Here is a 22,589-nt window from a genome sequence, read left to right on the forward strand (position 1 = left end):
GTGACCTGATTTCTTAGCAATTATGTACCCCTTTTTAATTTCTTCTCTCTGGAAGGATCCTCTGGGAAATTCCCATTTTCCTGACAGTTTACCAATTCTTGGTGCTTCTTCTGTTTTTCTCCAAAGATGACCTGTGGACCCCAGGGCAACAAGAGTGCATGTGAGATTGGCGCAGTCCTGGCAGACACTGGGCAGCATGTGTACCAGTGGGTATACGCAGGGAGTATGGTGTCTGTACTGATGTTTAGTATCATCAAAGGCTTCACCTTCACCAAGACCACACTGATGGCATCCTGCTCATTACACGACCAAGTGTTTGACAAGGTACTGCTCTCAGGGCCTGCAAACGAATCCAGTTTTTCAGTCAATAGCTTTTATTGAGCACCTATGATACATCAGGTACTGAGCTGGGCTCTGGGGACAGACATGATGCTCAAGATGCTTACAGTGATGTCTGGGAAGCTTCCTAATATGTACTATCAACTGTGAAGGCAACTCCAGGGACTGAGGGAATGTGTCATGAGCCCTCAGGCTAAACTAGGGGTGGAGGCAAATGTGGTCAGGAAGGTTCTCCTGAGAGCACTGCATTGGAACAGACATGTACAGGCCAACAGGACATCTCTAGCTCCAAAGACCCCTGAGTACACTGAGGGCCTTAAGAAGTCCTTCTGGCTGCCTTCTCATTCCACTGCAGCAGTAGGCATCAGCCACTATTGCCAGGGCCCTGGACAGAGCCCAGAGGTGTGGCTCATAATTTGAGGGCAGACAGACACAGGGGCACTTGACTTTTTATTGCTCCAGAGCACAAAATCCCACCCTCCTCCAGAGGTACCCCAGGCTGCATCCCAGGCTTGGAGGGAGGCCCAATCTTCAGGGGCTTTCCCTGGGGTTCCACACTGAGGCTGAATCTTTCCCACAATCCCTCTCATTCATGGGGGCCACAAGAATGGGGAGCATCCTCACCTTCCCAGGATGGCCTGGTAAACTGGGTTGGGCCCTGGAAAAATGCTCAGGCTGCTCAAAATATCCCAGCCCCAGCAGAGTGGCCAGGCTTTACTAAACTCACACCTCAATGTGGACTCTCCTACTTTATCCACAGATCTTAAAGAGCCCAATGAGCTTCTTTGACACGACTCCCACTGGCAGGCTAATGAACCGTTTTTCCAAGGATATGGATGAGCTGGATGTGAGACTTCCATTTCACGCGGAGAACTTTCTGCAGCAATTTTTTATGGTGCTGTTTATTCTTGTGATATTGGCTGCTGTGTTTCCTGCTGTCCTTTTAGTCCTGGCTGGCCTTGCTGTTGGCTTCTTCATTCTTTTATGGTAGGTCAATGCACTATTTAAAAAGGAGCACATGAAATCTTGACATATTTGGTTAACTCTGCACAATGACTGGGTAGTGTCAGGTGATGCTGAGTCCCTGCTATCTTCTCTGAATGGGGAGGATCATATTGATTTTTAGTGGTGATGAAATGCCAGGTGCTATGCTCAGTGGTCTTGCATACATCTGACATTTTAGTCTCAGAGCAACTCTGAGAGGTGGGCATGAATGGGGAGGTTAAGTCTGTGGTCCTAGGCGAGGAAACTAGTAACCATGCTTGTTGTCTGCTGTTATGCTCTTGACCATGGGGCTCTCTCTGGCGTCCTGCTGCTGGAGAAGAGAGGTAAGACCAGTCCTTAGTCACTCTGAGCTTTGGGAACTAGCCCCCACCCTAATCACTGATATGGATATAGAAAGGCCTCAGGCAGCTAGGCACTGGGGAGTCCTACTGAGGCTGTGCCTCATTTCCACTTCCTCACCCACGTTGGAGGGAAGCAGGAGGGTGGATTGACCCCAGCCTTCAAGGAACCCAGCTCCTCCCTGTTCCTGGAGAGAGTTGGAGTTCTCAGCAGGCAGCGTGGTGGGTATTGTGTAAGGCCAAAGGCTTGGAAATCAGAGAAATTTGCCAGAGCCCCAGCCCTCCTGCAAAACTAGCTGGAAGACCCTGGGGAAGCCAGAGAAATACTGCAAGCTTGTGTCTTCATCCCTAAAGGTAACCATTAAAATATACATCTCACCTGTGCCAGGGGAGTCTTGTGAGGATCAAATGAGACTGTAGAGCTATAAGTGGCTTACAAATTAGAAAGGGAATACAGTTGACCCTTGAACAACATGGGTTTGAACCACACAGGTCCACTTATATGTGGATTCTTTATATATATATATATATATATATATATATATATATATATATATATACAGTACCTTATTATAAATGTATTTTCTCTTCCTAATGATTTTTTAAATAACCCTTTCTCTTCTTTATCTTACTTTATAGTAAGAATATAGTATATAATACATATAAAATATGTGTTAATCAACTGTTTATGTTATCAGTAAGGCATCTAGTCAACAGTAGACTATTAGTAGTTAAGTTTTGGGGGAGTCAAAATTGTTATAAGCAGATTTTCAATTGCACGGGGTGGGGTGGGGGTTGATGCCCCATCCCTTGCATTGTTCAAGAGTCAACTACACAGTGTTATAGAAATGTTTCCATAAAATTCAGCAATATGTTTATTCCACTCCTAGATGCACAAAGTCTTGGGTTGGATGCTGAGGGTCTTAAAGAGGGTCCCCTAGTTGTAAGGGATTCAGCTCCCAAATCCTAGACCTGCCTCTACCCATAAGCAAGGTTGTTTTCATCCAGGGACACCATGCTCAGAGCTGAGTTTTTAGAAATATCATTTTGGCCAGTGTGGAGGATGGATGGAGCTATGGAAAGATCAGGACAGGGCTATGGGATGAGAGACTCTTGAAATGTAGGGTCTGAATGAGAGTTGAGACAAGTGGCAGCAGTGGGGACAGAAAAGATTTATGAATCATTTCTGAGATGGTCTTTGGGGTTGGGGAATGGGAAATGCCAAGGATGGATCCAAGATGGGGAGCGATGTGAAGAGCGATGTGAAGGTGATCTGGGAAGGGAGTGATTTGGGTAATCAAGATTGTGGGCTCACTGTTGGATATTTCAAGTTCGTGGGTCAAGTCCATAGATGGTGCCAACAGATAGTGGGAAAGGAGGGTACAGGGGTGCATCAGGGCTGGAGAGGTGGATTCTGCATCCTTGGCTTCTGTGCAGGAGCTGGTGTGACCTTGGGAACTGGAGCCCTGGGCTCTCTCTTTGGTCTCCCACTGTCCCCTTGGTGACTCCAGGAAAGGTCACATGGCCTCACTGTCCAGCCTCAAGGATTTATTGTGGTGACCAAGTAAAATACTTTCTGCAAGTCCTTTGCAAAGATAAAGCATGTCTTGGACACCGCTTCTTAAAATGGACTCCTTGACTTGGCGTTCATTTTTGTAATCCCTGTGTTTGTCTGACCGTTGTTCCTGTCTGTTCTCCTGTTTTATACTGTTGTTTTACTTAGCAAAAGGTTTTTCTCTGCTTTGCACCCCTACTTCTTGCTACAAAGATAGGCCAGACCAGGGCTGGCTGTGACTGAATCACCCAAATATTTCCAACTAACTCACTTGAACTTTGAGCTAATGAAGTTTTCTTTCCTCTTCCCTGGGTTTTAGATGAGAGTCTGGAGGGCAGATTAGACTCACTGTCATGGGCCAGCCTGCCAATGTGCATGCCTGTGGGCAGTAGTCTGGAACTCTGCAGGGTCCTGGAGCTTCAACACCCAGGAGAGGATCACCCTGTGGAAGAGTTTGGTTCTAAAGTCAGCTCCTGAGGCTATGATTCAAAATTACCTTTGAAAATGCCTTCAGAAGACCATGCACTGGAGTTGACACACCAGATTTTCCACCAGAATTGGAACAGATCATTTTTTTCTTTGGTTGGGTCCCAGAAAGTGGTTGGCTTGTGTTAGAAGCTACACTGTATGAAAATTCCTTGTCTTCAAAGACTGGACCCACATCTCCTGCAGCAAGACACTCATGCTACAAGATGCACTCAAAACTGAGACCATAGCAAGGAATGGCTTACATTTCTGAGAGACATTTTTTTTTCTTACTTTTTTTTTGTAGTTTCAAGTTTTTATTTAATTTTTTAAGTTTTTATTTCAAGTTTTTATTTAAATTATTTTATGTATTTAGTTAACGTATAGTGTAATATTAGTTTCAGGAGTAGGGAAACTACTATGTAAGTGTGAAATATGTAAGTGATTCATCACTTACATACAATGCCCAGTGCTCATTACAACAAGTGCACTTCTTAGTACCCATCACCCATTTAACCAATCCCCCACCTACCTCCCCTCCGACAACCCTCAGTTTGTTCTCCATAGTTAACAGTCAGCTTTATGGTTTGACTCCTTTTTTTTACCCCTCTATATTCATCTGCCTTGCTTCCTAAATTCCACATGAGTGAAATCATATGGTATTTGTCTTTCTCTGACTGACTCATTTTGCTTAGCATTATACTGTCTAGCTCCAATCATGTCATTGCAAATGGCAAAATCTCATTCTTTTTTATGGCTGAGTAATTATCCTTTGTATATATATATATATATATATATATATACCACATCTTTATCCATTCATCAGTTGATGGACACTTGAGCTGTTTCCACAGTTTGGCTATTGTAGATAATGCTACTATAAACATTGAGGTGCATATATCCCTTTGATTTAGTATTTTTGTATTCTTTGGGTAAATACCTAGTAGTTCGATTGATGGATCATAGGGTAGTTCTACTTTTAACTTTTTGAGGAACCTCCATACTGTTTTCCAGAGTGGCTGCACCAGTTTGCAGTGTAAGAGGGTTCCCCTTTCTCCGAAACCTTGCCAACATCTGTTTCCTGTGTTGTTAATTTTAGCCATTATGACAGGTGTGAGGTGATATCTCATTGTAGTTTTGATTTGTATTTCCCTGATGATGACTGATGAGCATTTTTTCATGCGTCTGTTGGCCATCTGTATGTCTTTTTGGGGAAAATTTCTATTCATGTCTGAGACACATTTCTGAGACCCCATCTGTCCCTAGGATGGTTTCTCCTAGGGGAGAGTGGCAGGCCAACCCCTTCATCTTAGTTAGATGGCACCCGTCTGACTTAAACTTTGTCTTGAGTGCATAGTCGGACCTGCAAGTGCTAAGGGCAAGCCCTCAGAGACCCCACTTTGTAGTCTTCTTGATTTCCCTACAGCATTTTCCATGGAGGAGCCCAGGAGCTCAAGAAGCTGGAGAATATCAGCCGGACTCCCTGGTTCTCCCATATCACTTCATCCATGCAGGGCCTGGGCATCATCCATGCCTATGACAAGAAAGAGGACTGCATTAGCAAGTAAGTACTGCACTGGGCCCCTGCTCCAGGTCTCCCCACTTCACATCTAACCCTGAATGGGAGGTCCTAGGAACAGATGGCCTCTTTGACTCTGAGAAGGGAAGTCTGGGCTGCTGGGGACTCACCATAAGTGAATTGCTGTCAGAATCCAGAAGGAGTACTTTAGGGTACTAAGCCTTTCTTCCTAGTATCTGGGGCCCCAAAAGTGGTGAGTTCATTCAATGACAACCTCAATGTGTGATTTTACATGTTTTACTTTATGCAGTAGAAGTAAAATTTGCACAATTCAGGAAAGTAGGAGAAAGCAGAAAAAAAAAAAAAAGAAAAAAGAAAAAAGAAAAAAGAAAAAAAATCACTCAAAGGTCCCTAACTACATCCTATTAATATTTTTATATATTTCCTTCCAGTCTTTTTTTAAAATTTCTTAAGTATTTATAATCATGTTTGTTTCATTTTATTTTTAAATAACATTTTAAACATTATATATCTTATAAAATTTTTTTATTTTTATTTTTTTTTCTATTTTTGAGACACAGAGAGAGAGAGACAGAGAGCAGGGGAGAAAGGCAGAAGGAGAGAGAGAGAATCCTAAGCAGACTTCACACTCAGTGTGGAGGCTGACGTGGGGCTTGACTCTGGGATTCCGTGACTCTGGGATCATGACCTGAGCTGAAATCAAGAGGTGGACACTCAACCAACTGAGGCATCCAAGCACCCAGTAAAAATAAAATTTAAAGGCCATATTATATTTCACTTAATGGATACACACCTCTTTTCTTCTTTTTAAAGTGTGGGGACTAGATGAGTAAATTTCTCTGGAGTCTTCCAGCTCCAAAGTTCTAAAACACAGTATAAATTGTATCGACCATGTAGGCTCACTGTAGTAGCAAAGACTTCCAAGTTTTAGGGACTTAACACAATACATATTTATTCTTCTTCAAGTCACAATTTAAAGAGCATCCATAGGGTAGGGGAAAGGGATTTTGTTCCACCTAGGGCTTTTCCATCCTGAGGGCTGTGGTGGTGGGGGGAGTCTTCTCTATGATCCTCTGTGTCTAACTGGAGGATAAGGTAGGAGAGGTGGGTGCAGGATCCCATGGGAAATTTTTATGGGTTAATTCCAATGAAGATACTTATCATTTCTGCACATTCATTGACCAGATTTCATTCACATGTACTCACCAAACTGCAAGGGAGGCTGAGAAATGTAGTCCAGTTGTGTCCATAGGAGGGAAAAAAATGGAGTTTGGTGAATCTATAGCAGTGTATGACACATAGGTGTTCCACTTTGTTTTGTTTTATTTTTGTCCATATTTTTCTGCCTTAAAAACCTAACACAAACTTCAAGTTTGGGTCTAATTCTTTTTCTCTCTCTTTTCCCACACTTTGCCACCCAGGGTCTCAGTGTAAACTTGGCATCTCAACTTGCCTTTAGTTCAATCAGTGGCTGTGCTCTTCCTAGTTTAACCTATGTGTCATCTGTAGAGAGTCCTGCATCACACATTGACACTTCCAGTGTCCTGATCATGAGGAAAGGCTCCTGTCCATAGAATTACTCATCAACTTACTCATGACAAACAAAACAGATACGAGGTTTGTCTTCTTGCAGATTTTTGTCCAAGGTTTCCAAGGGAATCCTACAGGGCAGCTGAGTCCTACATGATTGATGGGGTCCGCTTCTTTTTAATACTTTCTTTCCTGTCATGGACTTTCCAGAGGGCTTGGGCTTCTGACATGTATTGCTTAAAAAAATTTTTTTTAAATGTTTTATTTATTTTTGAGAGACAGAGAGACAGGGTACAAGTGGGGGAGGGGCAGAGAGAGAGGGAGACACAGAATCCAAAGCAGGCTCCAGGCTCTGAGCTGTCAGCACAGAGCCCAATGCAGGGCTCAAACCCATGAACTGCGAGATCATGACCTAAGCCAAAGTCGGACGCTTAACCAACTGAGCCACCCAGGCACCCCTGACATGTATTGCTTTTTAAACAAAGCCTTGGGGTCAAATTCCAATTTGATCCCGGCCTTCTGTTTCTTTTGTTCCTGTGCAATCTGACCAACCACACAGATAAGACCTCAGATGACTTCTAAGTCACTTAAACCATCATCTGAATTTGTAAGCTTTATAGCTGTAGGATAGAAACACCATGGTATTTGGAAGAATATTTTAACTAAGCTCTGGGGAAAATAACTTTGAAAGAAACAGAAGGGGGAGGGTGCTACAGGCCCAGCATGGTTGGTCAGAGGTGCTTCTAGACAGAGTCTTTGGAGGATCATTGGAACAGGATGAAGCAGCAATGACCAGAGATGTTCATGACTGTGCCAGTGAGGGGTTTAAACATTGAAACCCCTTTCCCAATAGGTCAAGGGAACCTTCAGTGGCAGTTGAATCTGATATCTCTCATGGTTAGTTGTTAGTTCAGCCCACTCAAAATTTCAGTCTGGGTCAAGTTGACCCTTGAGCCATGCAGGTTTAGTGGCATCAACCCCCCCACACAGTTGAAAATATGCATATAACTTTTGACTCCCCTCATACTTAACTACTAATAGCTTACTATACCAATGATATAAACAGTTGGTTAACACATATTTTGTATGTCATATGTATTATATACTATATCTTTACAATAAAGAACACTAGAGAAAGAAAATGTTATTAATAAAATCATAAGGAAGAGAAAATACATTTACAATATTGCATTGTATTTATTGAAAAACATCCATGTGTAAGTAGACCTGTGTAGTTCAAACCCACGTTATTCAAGGGCCAACTGTATTCCCTCCCTACACACCCAGAGGCTTGGAGTAGTAATACTGTGCTGTGTGTATGTGTCAGGTGGAGGGGGAGGGCAGGTGTGCTACTGGGAAGCCTTTGGTCTATTCTTTTAAACATTTTCTCCTTTTTCTCTGAGCCTGGTTCCCTGAGGCTGGTGCAGAGGAATGAAGTGAGGGAGGACACATTATCAGGTTATTCTCTCCTTCCTGATGCTCATTTCTGCCATTCCAGAAAATTGTGCAGATGTGGTGTGGCAAGGTGGAGGCTCCAACAGGACCAAGTCCATGGCAGTTCTGCTAGGCATTGCTCATGGGCAAGATCTGCGTGGGTCTTCCAGAGAGCTCTTCCTGTGAAGCCTTCCACTGCATTCCCCTGATCTGGGGCCTCTCTGCCTCATGCTGATGGATACTGCATTAAGACTACAGCACCGAAAGTCATCTTCTCTCTGTACCCTCAACTCTAGGAACTGCATGATTGGGCAGGATCTGCCTTCCATGCATCTAGGGAATGAGCAACTCCAGGGGGGTCTTGCCCTCATCCTTAGCAGTGTCATTTCTCCATCCCTCTGCCCAGTGTCCTTTTTCTTTTTGGCTCAGTGGATACACAACAGGGGTTACAAGTTGTCAGTTTTTTTCTTCTGGAGGAGACCCCCAGCAACGGCCTTGAATCTTCTCTCTCTGATTTGATGAGGGGAACCAAGCATCCTTCTTTCCCTTCTCAGCCATCACACACACTGATTCTCCCTAAAGGCATCCTCTGCCAAAATCAGCCCTTACCCTTTTGTAGATCAAGGGGCTAACTGTCAATTCCACATGGCCTTTAAGGGAGTGGCTGAATCCAAAATAGAAGTCTTTTGAAGGTAGAGCACGAGATACTGAGCACCTTTTTTTCTCAGCTGTGGGTTCTAGTTGTCAGTTCTGGGAAAGAGAGAAAAAGCCCACTCAGCACAATGCTGCTACATAGGATTTCTCAAAAAATGTGCATATCAAAGATGCCTATGGTGGCAGATTTTAAAGAGTATTGATGGATATATGTGTGTCTTTGTAAGAGTCTTATGTAAGAGTGCATTAGCTCTTGATTAAAAATTCCTCTTTGTGGAGCCTGGGTGGCTCAGTCAGTTGAGCATTTGACTCTTGATTCTGGCTCAGATCATGATCCCAGTGTTATGGGATTGAGCCCCATGTCAGTCTCTGTGCTCAGCATGTATCCCACTTAAGATTCTCCCTCTCTCTCCCTCTGCCCTTCTCCCCCACTTGCATATGCACACTCTCTCTCACTCTTTCTAAAATAAAGAAAAAGAAAAAGAAAAAAAAATCCCCTTGTCTTAATTTTCTGGTAACCCTAACCCTAGCTCTGTGGAAGTACAACTGACTCCTGTTTTGTATGATTTTTTAATTTTAGGTTTAAGATGCTAAATGATGAAAATTCCAGCCACCTCCTGTACTTTAACTGTGCTCTCAGGTGGTTTGCTCTAAGAATGGATGTCCTCATGAACATTGTCACCTTCATCGTGGCCTTGTTGGTGACTCTGAGCTTCTCCTCAATTAGTGCTTCATCCAAAGGCTTGTCTTTGTCTTACATCATCCAGGTAACACCTCGTATAAAGTTAGGTTTGGCCTGGAGGCTCTGGCATAGGGTATTACTAGGGAGGATGGATGTAAGAGAAGATCCAACTCAAATGGGTGCAACAAACAGAGAGAGCTTACTGATTCACATCACTAAAAGGCATGACAGTTGTGTGGGCTTCAGGAATAGTTGGATCATAGCCCCTGGCTTTGTCCTTGTTCTGTGATGACTTCCTTCATGGTTGTACAATGGTGACTGGCATTCTCTGAGAGCTGCAACAGGAAGGAAGGAGGAAGAAAGCTTTTTGTACCCTAGTCACGGAGCAAAAGCCCTGAGCTTTATTCTTACTGGATTAGTTTAGGCATCCCGGAACAAATTAGTGCCTGGATAGAATTGGGATGATTGGCTTAGGTCAAGGGATGGAGTCACACACCATCCTATCCCCAAGTCACAGAACTGTCCCACAAAAGAGATCAGGAAAAGGATGCTGGAGAGGCAGCCATGATGTCTATGACAAATAATACTGACTTCTCTTTTTGTTTGCTTTGGTATTTTTCTTTTGAAGAAAATAACAGTAATAGGAAAATAATAGTAATACAGAATAATAATAATAATAATAATCAGGAAATACATGCCATTTGGGGTACTATTGTAAGTCATGTATGTGAATTAATTCATTTATTCCCACAACAATTGATGAGATAGTTTCTGCCATAGTCCTCACCTTATACATGATAAAACTTAGGCTTAGAGAGATTTGTCCAACATCACACACTTGTCATGTGTTAGAGGTAGGGTTTGAACCTAGGTCATCTGGGTCTGATACCTATCTGAGTGTGAATCTTGAGTGTGTGTGTGTGCATGTGTGTGTATGTGTTGGCCTAAGGATAAAGTGTCCAGCTACATCTGGTTGGGAGAAAGATGAGGACTGGTAAACAGATGGGTTTACTGATCAGTTTACAGACTACTGATCAGTATTTCTGTGGCTCCTTCTCACACCTGGAGCCTGTCTGAGTTCTGCTAGATAGAAATCTCTGTAAGCCCTGACAACACATTCTGCCTCCTTTCTATTAAAAGGCTCTTCTTCCCCTTTCCATCTTCCATAAATCTGTGACTTCTTCGTTCAGTGCTATCTCTTCCCAACCCTCTTGCCCTTAAAGTTCTATTCCTTTTTTAAAATCTCTCTGATATCATTTTAATGGCATTTTAGGAAGGGGGAAGAACAAAAATATATTCTCAGATCTTTATCTTAAGTGGGAAAAAATGAATTTTTCTTGGGTAGCCAGTTTCCCTCATTGATGGATGTTTTTATTTGTTGTTGCCTAGTAAGATATAAAGCAGATGATATTGAATAGATTCCCTTACTTGGTCCAAGTGAAACAGCTTTCCTCAACTGAGGGCATGCTTTTGGGGGATATCATCAGCTTTCTGTGAGATTGTTTTCAAATATTCCTGTAAGACTGGAGAATTTGCGCGCACTAGATCTAAGGGTACACTTCTCTAGCTGACTTTGGGGTTTTGCTGAACATTAGCCCCCTTTGGAGAACACAGAATCCGAATGACAGAGCTTCCATTGAGAACAGAGGAGACTCCCTAGATGGATGAGAAATTGGTGTAAAGTCCCACAGAGCAGAAAGTGAATGTAAATTGACATCACATAACATCATGGAGGAGAATGAGCACTTACTGGGCCAGCACTGTGCTGCGGGGGAGTTCTTAACTTCTGGAGGACTTCCCAGGGACTTAAAGGGATGATACCCTTGAATTTAATAAAATGCACATAAGCCCTTTTTAAGGGCAAGGTTCATTCATTCATTCACCAGATAGCCACTGAGAATCTACTGTGAGCCAGGAATTCTGCTAGGTGCTGTGGATTCAGCAGCAAACAATCTGGACAGGTCTTGTTCTCATAGAGTTTATGGGATAAAAAGAGATATAACATGGGATGGAATAAATAAGTGCACAAGCAAATAAGTGAGAAGGTTTCAGAAATTGTTTGTTATGAAGATAATAAAACAGGGTAATGTGACTGTCAATGGGGAAGCAACATGAGATTCTATAGTCAGAGGAGAACTCTGCTAGGAGGTGACTTCCAAGCTGGTCCATGAATGACAAAGAACCAGCCAAATAAGATGGAAGGGAGGATGCTTCAGGCTGAGAGGCCAGAGCAAGGCTTGGGGTAGGTAGGAGCTGGGTGCATTTGAGGCATTCAGAAGGTCATGTAGCTTGAGCAGAGTAGAAAATAAGGTCTGAGGTGTTGGCGGGGAGAGACTATGTAAGGCTTTGTCAGCCATGGAATATAAGGTTGCTTTTATATAAGGGCTGGATGATCCTCTTTGTGAGAGGCAGTGCTATATGTTATAGGATGTTAGCCTCCATGATCTCTAACTAGGAAATCCCAGTAGAACCTCCCTCCTCTAAGGTTGTGACAACCACAAGTTTCTTTAGACATTGCTAAATGTCTCCTGAAGGGCATAATCACCCAGGTCAAGAGCCACTGCTCTAAGAGAAATAGAAAGCCAGTGGTGTGTGTTAAGCAGGCAGGCAACAAGGGAGCCATGCAAAGGGTGTGGACCTATACCACTGCCCCCTGCCATTTACCTGCTTGGGCCACACTGCCTCCTTGTTAAGGTCACTTGCTGCTACTCAGAGCTATCCAAATCCTGAGTTAGCCTGGCGGACTTCTTTTTATAAATGCCTCTGCTCACACAGTTCCTTAACTGCCCTAACAGAGGCAAACCTCTCCCCCCCCACTTCCATTCCGACCATTCTTTCACATCCTGTTTTATTGGCATCTTACCTTTTCTTGAAATGACATGTGTCTTATCCTGCCAGCCTGCTAGAACATAAGCCATGTGACTGTAGGGGTTTTGTCCATCACATTCAGCCCTGGAAAACCAGCCCTTCTGTGACAGGGCCTGGCCCACAGTCACTGCTCACCCAGTGAAAGAAGACCTGGTCCTGCCTTGAGCCCACAAGCCCACCTTGTGACTGAAGCAGGTGCTGTTGGTGCACCAACCCTCCAGGGCAGCCTTGGCCTCCTGCTGCTACGGGAAGGTGCCCAGTCCAAGCCCAGGGCAGCCTGCAAGTGTGGGGAATTCCCTAAGCCAGAAGTGGCCCCAAAAATTGTTGAAGGGCATCAGTGGGGATGTAGCCCAGCTTCCTCAGGACAACTCAAATGTGTTCCATGCAGTGTCCCAGAGCTTCCAGTAGGATCAAATTTTGGGTATTTACAAGTGAACCTCTCATGACTTACTTTCTGTTCTGTATGTCACTTCTCCCAGCTCCCACTGGTACTTTTGCGGTCCACCTCCTGGATTAATTTCCTAGGGCTGCTGTAACCAGTCACCATAAGCTAGTGGCTTAAAATCAGAGAAATTTATTCTCTTACAGTTTTGGAGGTCAGAAGTCCCAAATCAAGGTGTAGGCAGGACCTTGTTCCCTCTGCATGCTCTAGGGGACACGCCATTCCTTGTCTCTTCCAGCTTCTGGTGGCTGCTGGCATTCTTTGGCATTTCTTGTATTGTAGCAGCATCACTCCAACTTTTGCCTCTGTCTTCACATCTTCTTCTCTTTTGTGTCTTCTCTTCCTCTGTCTCTTATAAGGATACTTGTCATTGGATTTAAGGTCCATCCAGGTAATACAGGATGATCTCAAGATCCTTACTCACACCTAAAGGTCTTTTTCTTTCAAATGAGGTAACATTCACAGGTCTCAGGGATTTGGATGCATACATTATCTTTTTGGGGGAGCTCCATTCAACCTGCTTACACTCAAATTTCAGGATTGGCTTCTGGGGGATTCTGGCCTAAGATAGGTGACCTTAGCAAGCCACATTCCCCACTCTGAGCCTAGATATTCTCATGTCTGAAGCAAACAGATGGGCTAAATGATTTCCTTCTACCCATGATGGTCTGTGACAATGGGATTTCAGTGGCTGCTTGGCTGCCTGTTGGGTAAATCAGGGAGGGCATGGAAGTGCAGGACCATGCCAGATGGCAGCAAGGGGTGGATACCCAGCAGCTCTGTGGCCCTGGGAGATTCCAGCTTAGACCAAGAGTGATCAAGTGGTACTGTGGTGGGATGGTTCATGCCATCTGGAGTGTCAGGGAAAATGTCATTACCCATTTGGTTCCGAATGCAGAGGAATATTTAAAGGCAAAACACTGCAGTGTCTTTACTTCTGGGCACTTGGCTGGGAATGCAGGCATATTTTTGTGTGGCTCTGAGTGAGGCTGGTGAGGGGTAATTCACAAGGGCTGCCCCTGAGGGTGGGGCAGCAGAACCCAAGGGAGGAAAGGGATCTAACTCAGCTTTTGCTTCTCTACAATAGCTAAGCGGACTACTCCAAGTATGTGTGCGAACAGGGACAGAGACCCAGGCCAAATTCACCCCCGTGGAGCTGCTCAGGGAGTATATTTTGGTAAGAAATTAGTGCATGCCAGAGGAAGGGCTAGTTAACTCTGGCGGAATTTATGCAGGCATTGATTTTTTGACATGTGAAAGGGGTCTTTTTAAAAACTGAAATTTGTTGGGGTGCCTGGGTGGTTCAGTCGGTTAGGTGGTAGACTGTTGATTTTGGCTCAAGTCATGAACTCACAGTTGTGAGACTGAGACTTGCATTGGGCTTCAAGCTGAATGTGGAGCATGCTTGGGGTTCTCTCTCTCCCTCCCTGTGCCCCTCGTTGTGTCATGCACACACATGCTTTCTCTAATAAAAACAAACAAGCAAACAAACAAACAAATAAAATAAAAACTGAAAATGAACCACAACCCTCTTCTTAAAGCCCATATTTACGATACAGTCTAAAGTACTTTAAGTTGAGGAAGAGATCCTTTTTTTAAAAAAAAATTTTCTCAAAGGCAGTTTCTGCATACAAAAATAGAAATCAGTGGCTAACTTTAGTTTCTAAAGATTACTATTTGATTGACTAAAATTGTAAATTGAAAAAAAACAATGGCCGAACTCTTCTTTAAAAGCTTTTATGTTCAACTTACAAATCCTGCTATTCTTTGAAAAGTCTAGACAAGTCAAGCAATCACTTTTAAGGGCCTTTGAATAGCATTTGGCCTCATTTACAAACTTAATTAAACTCTTTAAAACATTAAACTGCATTTTAAAATTTAGCACATTCCATTTCCTTCTTAAGTATCTCGATTATCTGATTTAACAAACAAACCTTCCAGAGGTTATATAAATCTAATAAATTGCACTTATAAATATAGTAAGCTTTAAATTTGCATAACCATCCCAATGCTGTGGATGAACAGTAAGCTTTTAACTTAAAATCATGTCTAAATAAATTATTCAATTATACATTTTAAATTAGAATCACAGGCCCTTATGTTACTAATATTATACTTGAAACACAAAATATGCAGATTCCTTCAACTGAAAATACTGTTACAATTTTGCTTCTCTTAAATATTCTCGTTATTAATTCTAGATCTCCCGGGGGTTACAAATATTCACTGTGTAGGAATACAGATATTTTATCAGTTAATTGTAGTTGCTTATCACAGATTTGGACTCGCCAGCCACCCCCAGGGCACATGGGGGCCTTACTTCTCATGGCTCACAGGGACTTCAAAACTTTAGAGGAGGTGGTGTTCTAACACAGCCAAGTTGAATAGAGCAACTTGGCTTAGACTTTGCATTTCTTAGACACTTGCAGATATTGAAATTGTATCTGACTGAACTCTGCAAATCTCAAGATTTGGTCTGGATTTGCCACACAGCTTCAAGGTCACAATGCTGATGCCCAGGCCCACATGGCCCCGTATGAGCTGTCCCTTATAGTTGTCCATCTCTCTATTCACTAAGCTCCAGACACCTAACTTTACTTTCTATTCCTCAAAGTGCCCAAGCTTGTTCTGGCCCCAGGGCCTTTGCACTAGCTGTCTACTCTGCCTGGAAGGTTCTGAACTCAAACTTTCTTATATCAGCATTCTACGTCTCAGCTTGAATCGCACATCCTCATAGATGCCTTCTTAAACCCTTAAGTTACTTTTACTCTGCCTACCCCTTTCACTACACACATTGTCTTCATTTTTATTTTTTTTAATGTTTTATGTTTATGTTATTTTATGATTTATTGTCTTTATTTCTGATTTTGTTTCTTATTTATTATCTGACTTCCCCATTGGAATGTGACTTCTTTAGTGGGTTTCTTGATCTAGCACACCACCACGAACACTAGTACCTAGAATTGTGGGAATGCGTGAATTAATTAAATGAATGGAAAAGTGAATGATTGTTAACCTGTCATTGGTTATTCTGTTTTCCAGACCTGTGTTCCTGAATGCACTCACCCCCTCAAAGTGGAGACTTGTCCCCATGACTGGCCCAGGCATGGGGAGATAACATTCAGAGACTATCAGATGAGATACAGAGACAACACTCCCCTTGTTCTTGATGGGCTGAACTTGAGCATTCAAAGCGGGCAGACAGTTGGGATTGTTGGAAGAACAGGTTCTGGTGAGGACAGGGTTGTCTTCTTTGCATTTCCACCGGGGATCCTGGTTGAGCCACACCAGAGGGCTGTGTGTATGTGTGGTGGGTTGGCTGTTTTTTTCTCCCTCTAATCTCTTTACTGTAAATTGGGATTTCAGGTTGAATGGGTGTGTGGAGTTGGAAACAAACACACACCAGTTTTTGAATTAATTAAATGAGAATCATTCTGGTGAAACGAGGCCCAGAGGATGAGTCGTGTGTTAACAGCCCCTGCAGGAACGGGCAGGTTAACCATGTCAGGGCAGCTGATTGCCTCCACAGAGTGAGGCCTTTCTGTCTGCACAGTCATCTGCACTGAGCCATTTAACTGCATTACAAATTCCCCTGATTAGATACTTGGATATGATAGAAGTACAAACTGATGTTTGATTTGCTGTTCTTGCTTTTATTATTCCCAGGAAAGTCATCCTTGGGAATGGCCTTGTTTCGTCTGGTGGAGCCAGCTGGCGGTACGATTTTCATTGATGAGGTGGATATCTGCACTATAGGTTTGGAAGACCTCAGAACCAAGCTGACTGTGATCCCCCAGGATCCTGTCCTGTTTGTAGGTACAGTAAGGTAGCTGTTTTTGATCATCGTCCATTCCTATTTTTTAGGTAGTAAAATCAGACCAGCCAGGAACTTTGTGAAGTGCCCACAGTGGGCCTAAAGGAAGCAGCCATCCTGAGGTGCTCAGAAGCACTTCTAGTACCTGTTCCTGCTGAAGCCTTAGGAAGAACCAAGGACTAGAGCCCTGAACATTGTCTGTATTTTATGTGCCACATCACAAATAAGCAAGATGCTTACACATAGGGTGAGCATATAGCCCAGTTGGCCCTGGAGAGCCCTGGTTTATGCCTGTGTCTCAGCATCCTATAAGGTTTAACACTGGCCACCCTCAAAAGTACCCAGTTAGCGAAATAAAATAAGTGGTTACCCTATGTATGTAGCATTCCATAGGGAAGTGCACCAATTTATTCCCATTGAAGAATGAACAGAAGTTGTTCAAGTACAAGAACAGTAGGGTTGCAACTTCCATGGGGCTCAAGATCTGATGTCAGGGGATAAGGAGAAAACCATTTTCTCATTTAGTCCAGGGCAATGGTTCCTCCTCCAATGAGAAGGACATTTCTCATATTAAGTGCCATTTAGAATTATAAGAAAAATGCATTCCATGTCTTGAGATACCAGACCTACATGGGGCACCCTGGGTGAAGTCCTGGGAGCCACAGCTGTACCTCTTGCTTCTGAAGGCAAAGTGAATCCCCCCACCACACCCTCTCTGCCTATAATTTGCATAGGGTCAAAGGTCTTCTGCTGTCCATGGCCACTGTAAGGACCAAATGTGTCTTCCTGGGTGCCTTGTTCAGTGCTGTCTCTCCTGCCTTGGTAGTCTCTGCCCCATCACAGAGCTGTGGGGCTTTGCTCACTTGGCCTGAGATTGGTAATTTTATGGGCCATTGTCCTGGGCTAAGCACTGCTTTTGGGGCCATGAAAGTCATCACACACACCACCCCTTGCTCTCTCCCACATGCTGCAGAAAACATACTCCCCCATCCTGTCCTCCTCAGAAATCTGGCTCCCTGCTCTTTCCTTTATTGCAGGTACAACTTGGATCCATTTGAGAGTCACTCAGATGAGATGCTCTGGCAGGTTCTGGAGAGGACATTCATGAGAGACACAGTAGGTCTCTGGGGTTGACCAGGATGAGTCCGTTTCCCAGCACCAGGGCCCAGATTTGGATTTGACAAGACCCGGGCCATCATTTGGTCCGGCTTATTTGCTGATGTCACATGTGTCAGGAGAATGTGATCTTTTTTTACTCTTTGTTAAAAGCAACAATAGATAATATTTTTAGGCCTCTGAAATGATCTGGACAAGAGCTCTGCATGTATGATCTCACCTCACCTGGTCCTGTCTTGACTGCAGCCTTCTGAGTTTGGAACTCCTATCCTGATTTTTAGAGGTGTAGCAATTAAGACTCAGGGAAGAAACATGTGAAGCTAGTAAGTGGCAGAATGGAGACTTGAACCCAAATGCATCTGACTCTAGAGCAGATGGGGCATCCTGTTGCTCTGCCAATAGCCTCCTTTGCTTATGGGTACATATAAGGCACAGGAAGGTGAGAGGGGGTATGGCAGGCTCGAGGAATGGCCAGTATGGCCAGTTTCTGTGAGACAGGGTCCTGTCCTAGAAGAGCTGTGGGTGAGTATGGCCACCTCGGCAGCATGGAGGGGATTTTCTCCCCCAAGACTTGGTACCAAGGTGAGCATGTCCCAATATCACTGTGACTGGATAAATCAGATGCTGTTGTACTTTTCCTTGATGACTAGAAAACTCCCATCCCATGTGTATTTTGTCCACAGAAATAGGAACCCTGGAAGCCATTTACACTTCATTTGTGTTTCTCTGGACCCACATGTGTACCATTTGTCCTATTTTCATGAGGTGTCTACAGGGTTCTATGAATCATACTGTGATTTTAAATTATTAATGTCTGCCTACTCCCTGGTCCTTCCCTGGTGCCTGTTTGCAATGTTGAAATGATTGTTGTTTTGTACTTTCTCTTCCTCAGTAAAATAAAGCCAGCTGATGAATGCATGAGTGGGGCAATCAATAGAGATGATGCAGGACAATTTTATAGATCATCAGCATAAATGTGGCATTTTCTGTGTTTTATAGATAATGAAACTCCCAGAAAAATTACAGGCAGAAGTCACAGAAAATGGAGAAAACTTCTCAGTAGGGGAACGTCAGCTGCTTTGTATGGCCCGAGCACTTCTCCGTAATTCAAAAGTAAGGAAACAGCACGGAAAAATGGATTGGTCAAATTTTGGATATTTCCCGCAGCGCCACTCAATCCAGGAGGTAGAGCTATGCGTTTGTCTTTCAGCAAAGAGAGAACAATTGAGCCATTTAAAAACCGATCAGTTTCTTTTAAGACAAAGTTGTAAGGGGTAAAAATTGAAAAATAACAGTCATTTACAGCAAGAGCACCTGCCTCCTCTGGGCCTCCCCCTGGGAAGACTTGCTTAGGTATTCTCTTTGTCTCCTAAGTGCTCTGAGTATGAGAAATCTTTCTCTTGACTTTTTTTTTTTTTGCCTTGTCCCTGAACAATTCTGAAGCCTGATAAACAATGCCCAGGATGCTAAAGAAGGCCTTCAGAATGCTAAGATATGAGAATTGTAATGTTTATATTCATTTTTCTTAGTGACTTAGTCATCCTTGGTTACTGATTTCAAGGAAGGGATTGCTGTTGCTTTAGAAATCCCATTCTCTGAACCCTGACCAAAGTGTAACCTAGCCTGTGTGTTGTGTAGACATGCTAATGGTAGGAGAGGGAGCTGGCACCATGATGCATTCCGTGCTGACTGAGGCACTATACGCTGCTAAGTACTTTGTGGGTTATCTTTGCATTTCATGCTCATAAGAAAGTATAACCTCCCTTTATAGAGGAGGGCACAGAACCTTTGAGGGCAGGGGTCAAGTAATTTAGTCAAGGTGAAGCAGAGGTGAGCTTAAGCCCTCTTATTTCCAAATCAGTATGGTGGTAGGCAGAATAATGCTCCCCCCCTCCAAAGATGTCTGAGTCCTGATAGCTGGAACAGGAGAATATACCACCATACCTACGGAAAAGGGGCTTTGCAGATGTGATTATGTCAAGGATTTTGAGATGGGGAGATTATCCTGGATTACCTGTGTGGGCCTAGTGTAATCATGCAAGTCTGTATAAGAGGGAAGCAGGAGAGTCAGAAATAGGAGAAGCAATGTGACAATGGGAGTAGGTATTAGAGCAATACCAGGAAGGAGGCACAAGCCAAGGAACACAGGCAGCCCCAAACAGCTGCAACAGGCAAGGGAACAGTTTCTCCCTCGAGCTGGCAAAAGGGATACAGCCCTGGCAATACCTTGACTTTAGGACTTCTGGCTTCCAGAACAGCAAAGGCAATAAATTTTTGTTGTTTTAAGCCTCTGAGTTTGTGCTGATTTGTTAATAGCAGTGATGGCAAACTAATACGATCACTGTTATTATAGCTCACACTGACTCTGGTTAGCACAGTAGAGAAAGCCTCCTACCACTTTGCAAGATTAGAATAAACCACTTAGAAAACAGAAATAAAGAACATACCACCTTATTCTTCCAGCCCGTCCCTCAGAAGGAGATGGAGGTGGTGTGAACTTTTATTTTGCTGTTGTTGTTCTGATCTTTTGAGACGGGCCCTTAGCTCATGACTTTTTAGCCCTTCTCCTCCTCCTTCTTCTTCCTCTTCTTCTTCTTCTCCTTCTTCTTTTGTAATAAATAGAGCTAAGATTGTGAGTTTCCCTCAGGTGCAGCTTTGGTCTAGTATGGCTTTTACCATGTGCCTTCCTCAACAGATCATTCTCCTTGATGAAGCCACCGCCTCCATGGACTCCAAGACTGACAGCCTTGTTCAGAGCACCATCAAAGATGCCTTCAAAGGCTGTACGGTATTGACCATCGCCCACCGCCTCAACACAGTTCTCAACTGTGACCTCGTCCTGGTCATGGAAAATGGGAAGGTGCAGGAAGTTGTTGGCATCCCCTCCACAGAGGCTTCAACGGTTTGGGCTCTAGGTGAGTGGCTATTTTCTGCCAATTTCAGCTCTTTTTCTCTGATTTTCAGGTGGTCGAGTTTGACAAGCCTGAAGTCCTTGCCGAGAAGCCAGATTCTGCATTTGCAATGTTACTAGCAGCAGAAAACAAAGTCCGATTGTAAAGGTCTCACATCAGCTGATTTTAGAGGAGGAGGAGGATGCTTCAGATGAGTTGGATGAGCCTGCAAGAGGAGGGCCAGCTATCTCTGCAGGCATCATAATCCGTCCCACCCCTGACACACAGGCTGAGCTGGGGCGGAGGGTGGTTTCCTGCCTTACCCAACCCATGCCTCCCAACCTCACTGGTTGGCTTGGAGCTGGTTCTGGGTGGTAAACAGAGGCAGAAGAAGCTAATGGATTAAAAAACTGCCCCCACCTCCTAAAACTCCAAGGTGCCCATCAATGAATGTGTCCCCATCAATACCACCTCAGTGCCGGAGAATGGAAACTTTCAGTGTAAGTGTAACTTTCAGTTAAATCTAATCAAACAGAATGGGAAAATGCCTAAAGATGGAATTTGTAAAAGGTTTCCTGCCTTCTCATCAAAAAGGAAAAGTGCAGAGTTTTCTCCCCATTGAACTCCTCTTCGCATCTATTTTGTGTGTGTGATAAGCAGTAACTACAAGGTCTGTAGCATGCAAGATTGATTACATTGTTTGGTGAAAAAAAATTTTTTTTAAATCATATTATATGTTCTATTTGCTCTATTAGAATAACAAGGGAAACAAAAGGTTGGAGTTTCTCTGTAAATGACATTTTTATATCTTCTATATTGGTCATTAAAATGCAATAGGAGATTAAACTACCCTGAAATGTTGCCTTGCAATTATTATACTGAAGATCTTCCATTTTCTGTACTGTTTCCTCTCACAGACCCTCTTTGCTTTCTCCATTGACTCAGTGATAAAGCCTCATGGCATCTCCCAAATAAAAGGCTTGCTTTCCAACCTCAGGTTTGCTATGTCAGAGGCAGGAAAGATATGTTCCCAGTAGCCCAGGAGACTGAGTACTGTTAATTCACAGCAAGACTGAAAGGAAAAAAAAAAAAGAAATTCCAAAGGGCTCTTCTTTGCCAAGGGCACACTCACAGTCTGTTTCTCTTCCCTTAGGACTGAAGGCCCCAATGATGTTTTAGTGAGGTTTTCTGGACTCACCTCCCAACTCCTAGGCTGAACTCTAAATGTGGCACAGGGCAGCAGTGGCCAGCAAAGCTCCTATTTGACATCTCCCAATTGCCTCCCCTTCTTAGTCTTGGTCACATACCTTTCCCCATCTTTACAAACATGGAAGAAGGCAGTGCCTGGCATATATGAGCACTCAAGAATGAGTGGCATAACTGGGGCGCCTGGGTGGCTCAGTCGGTTAAGCGTCCGACTTCAGCTCAGGTCACGATCTCACGGTCCGTGAGTTCAAGCCCCACTTCGGGCTCTGGGCTGATGGCTCAGAGCCTGGAGCCTGCTTCCGATTCTGTGTCTCCCTCTCTCTCTCTGCCCCTCCCCCGTTCATGCTCTGTCTCTCTCTGTCTCAAAAATAAACGTTAAAAAAAATTTTAAAGAAAAGAATGAGTGGCATGAGTACATGAAGTTAATTACTTAGCTACAAAAAGGAGGAACAGAGATTGTATTTGAACCCTAGCCAGGCTGACCCCAGGGGCACTGTTCCTAACCCCCCTGCAAGAGGGACCTATAACAGGGACAGTGATGATTTTCAGCATTACACACAGGGGAGACTGACTCTTGGAAAGATGGCTGTTGTTTGCATGTGTAATGACATGGAATAGTCTTAGTGAGCACCCCCACCACCACCACCCACACCTTACTGTTACCGAACTGTCACCAGGGAAAGACTATGTTGAATAATAGTTACCAACAT

At 43.7% G+C, this 22,589-nt stretch overlaps 1 protein-coding gene across 2 annotated transcripts in view; it reads left to right on the top strand.

Annotated features, from left to right (window-relative positions):
* The window catches only part of LOC125917047 (ATP-binding cassette sub-family C member 12), a 62,250-nt gene extending 40,729 nt beyond the window's left edge, over positions 1-21,521 (top strand). Inside the window, exons 16-26 of one of the 2 annotated variants that reach the window (XM_049623304.1) lie at positions 127-324; positions 1,100-1,326; positions 5,129-5,266; positions 9,441-9,627; positions 13,940-14,029; positions 15,895-16,084; positions 16,519-16,678; positions 17,704-17,782; positions 18,782-18,967; positions 20,478-20,642; positions 20,747-21,521. In XM_049623304.1, the coding sequence (XP_049479261.1) occupies positions 127-324; positions 1,100-1,326; positions 5,129-5,266; positions 9,441-9,627; positions 13,940-14,029; positions 15,895-16,084; positions 16,519-16,678; positions 17,704-17,782; positions 18,782-18,967; positions 20,478-20,642; positions 20,747-20,839 (1,713 nt within the window). In that variant the 3' untranslated portion in view covers positions 20,840-21,521. Of the gene's footprint in view, positions 1-126; positions 325-1,099; positions 1,327-5,128; positions 5,267-9,440; positions 9,628-13,939; positions 14,030-15,894; positions 16,085-16,518; positions 16,679-17,703; positions 17,783-18,781; positions 18,968-20,477; positions 20,643-20,746 lie in introns of those variants that run through there. The other variant, XM_049623305.1, reaches the window with a different exon arrangement.
* The last annotated feature ends 1,068 nt before the right edge of the window (positions 21,522-22,589 follow it).

Source organism: Panthera uncia, unplaced genomic scaffold (assembly GCF_023721935.1).
Source record: "Panthera uncia isolate 11264 unplaced genomic scaffold, Puncia_PCG_1.0 HiC_scaffold_1427, whole genome shotgun sequence".
NCBI classification, from domain to species: domain Eukaryota; kingdom Metazoa; phylum Chordata; class Mammalia; order Carnivora; family Felidae; genus Panthera; species Panthera uncia.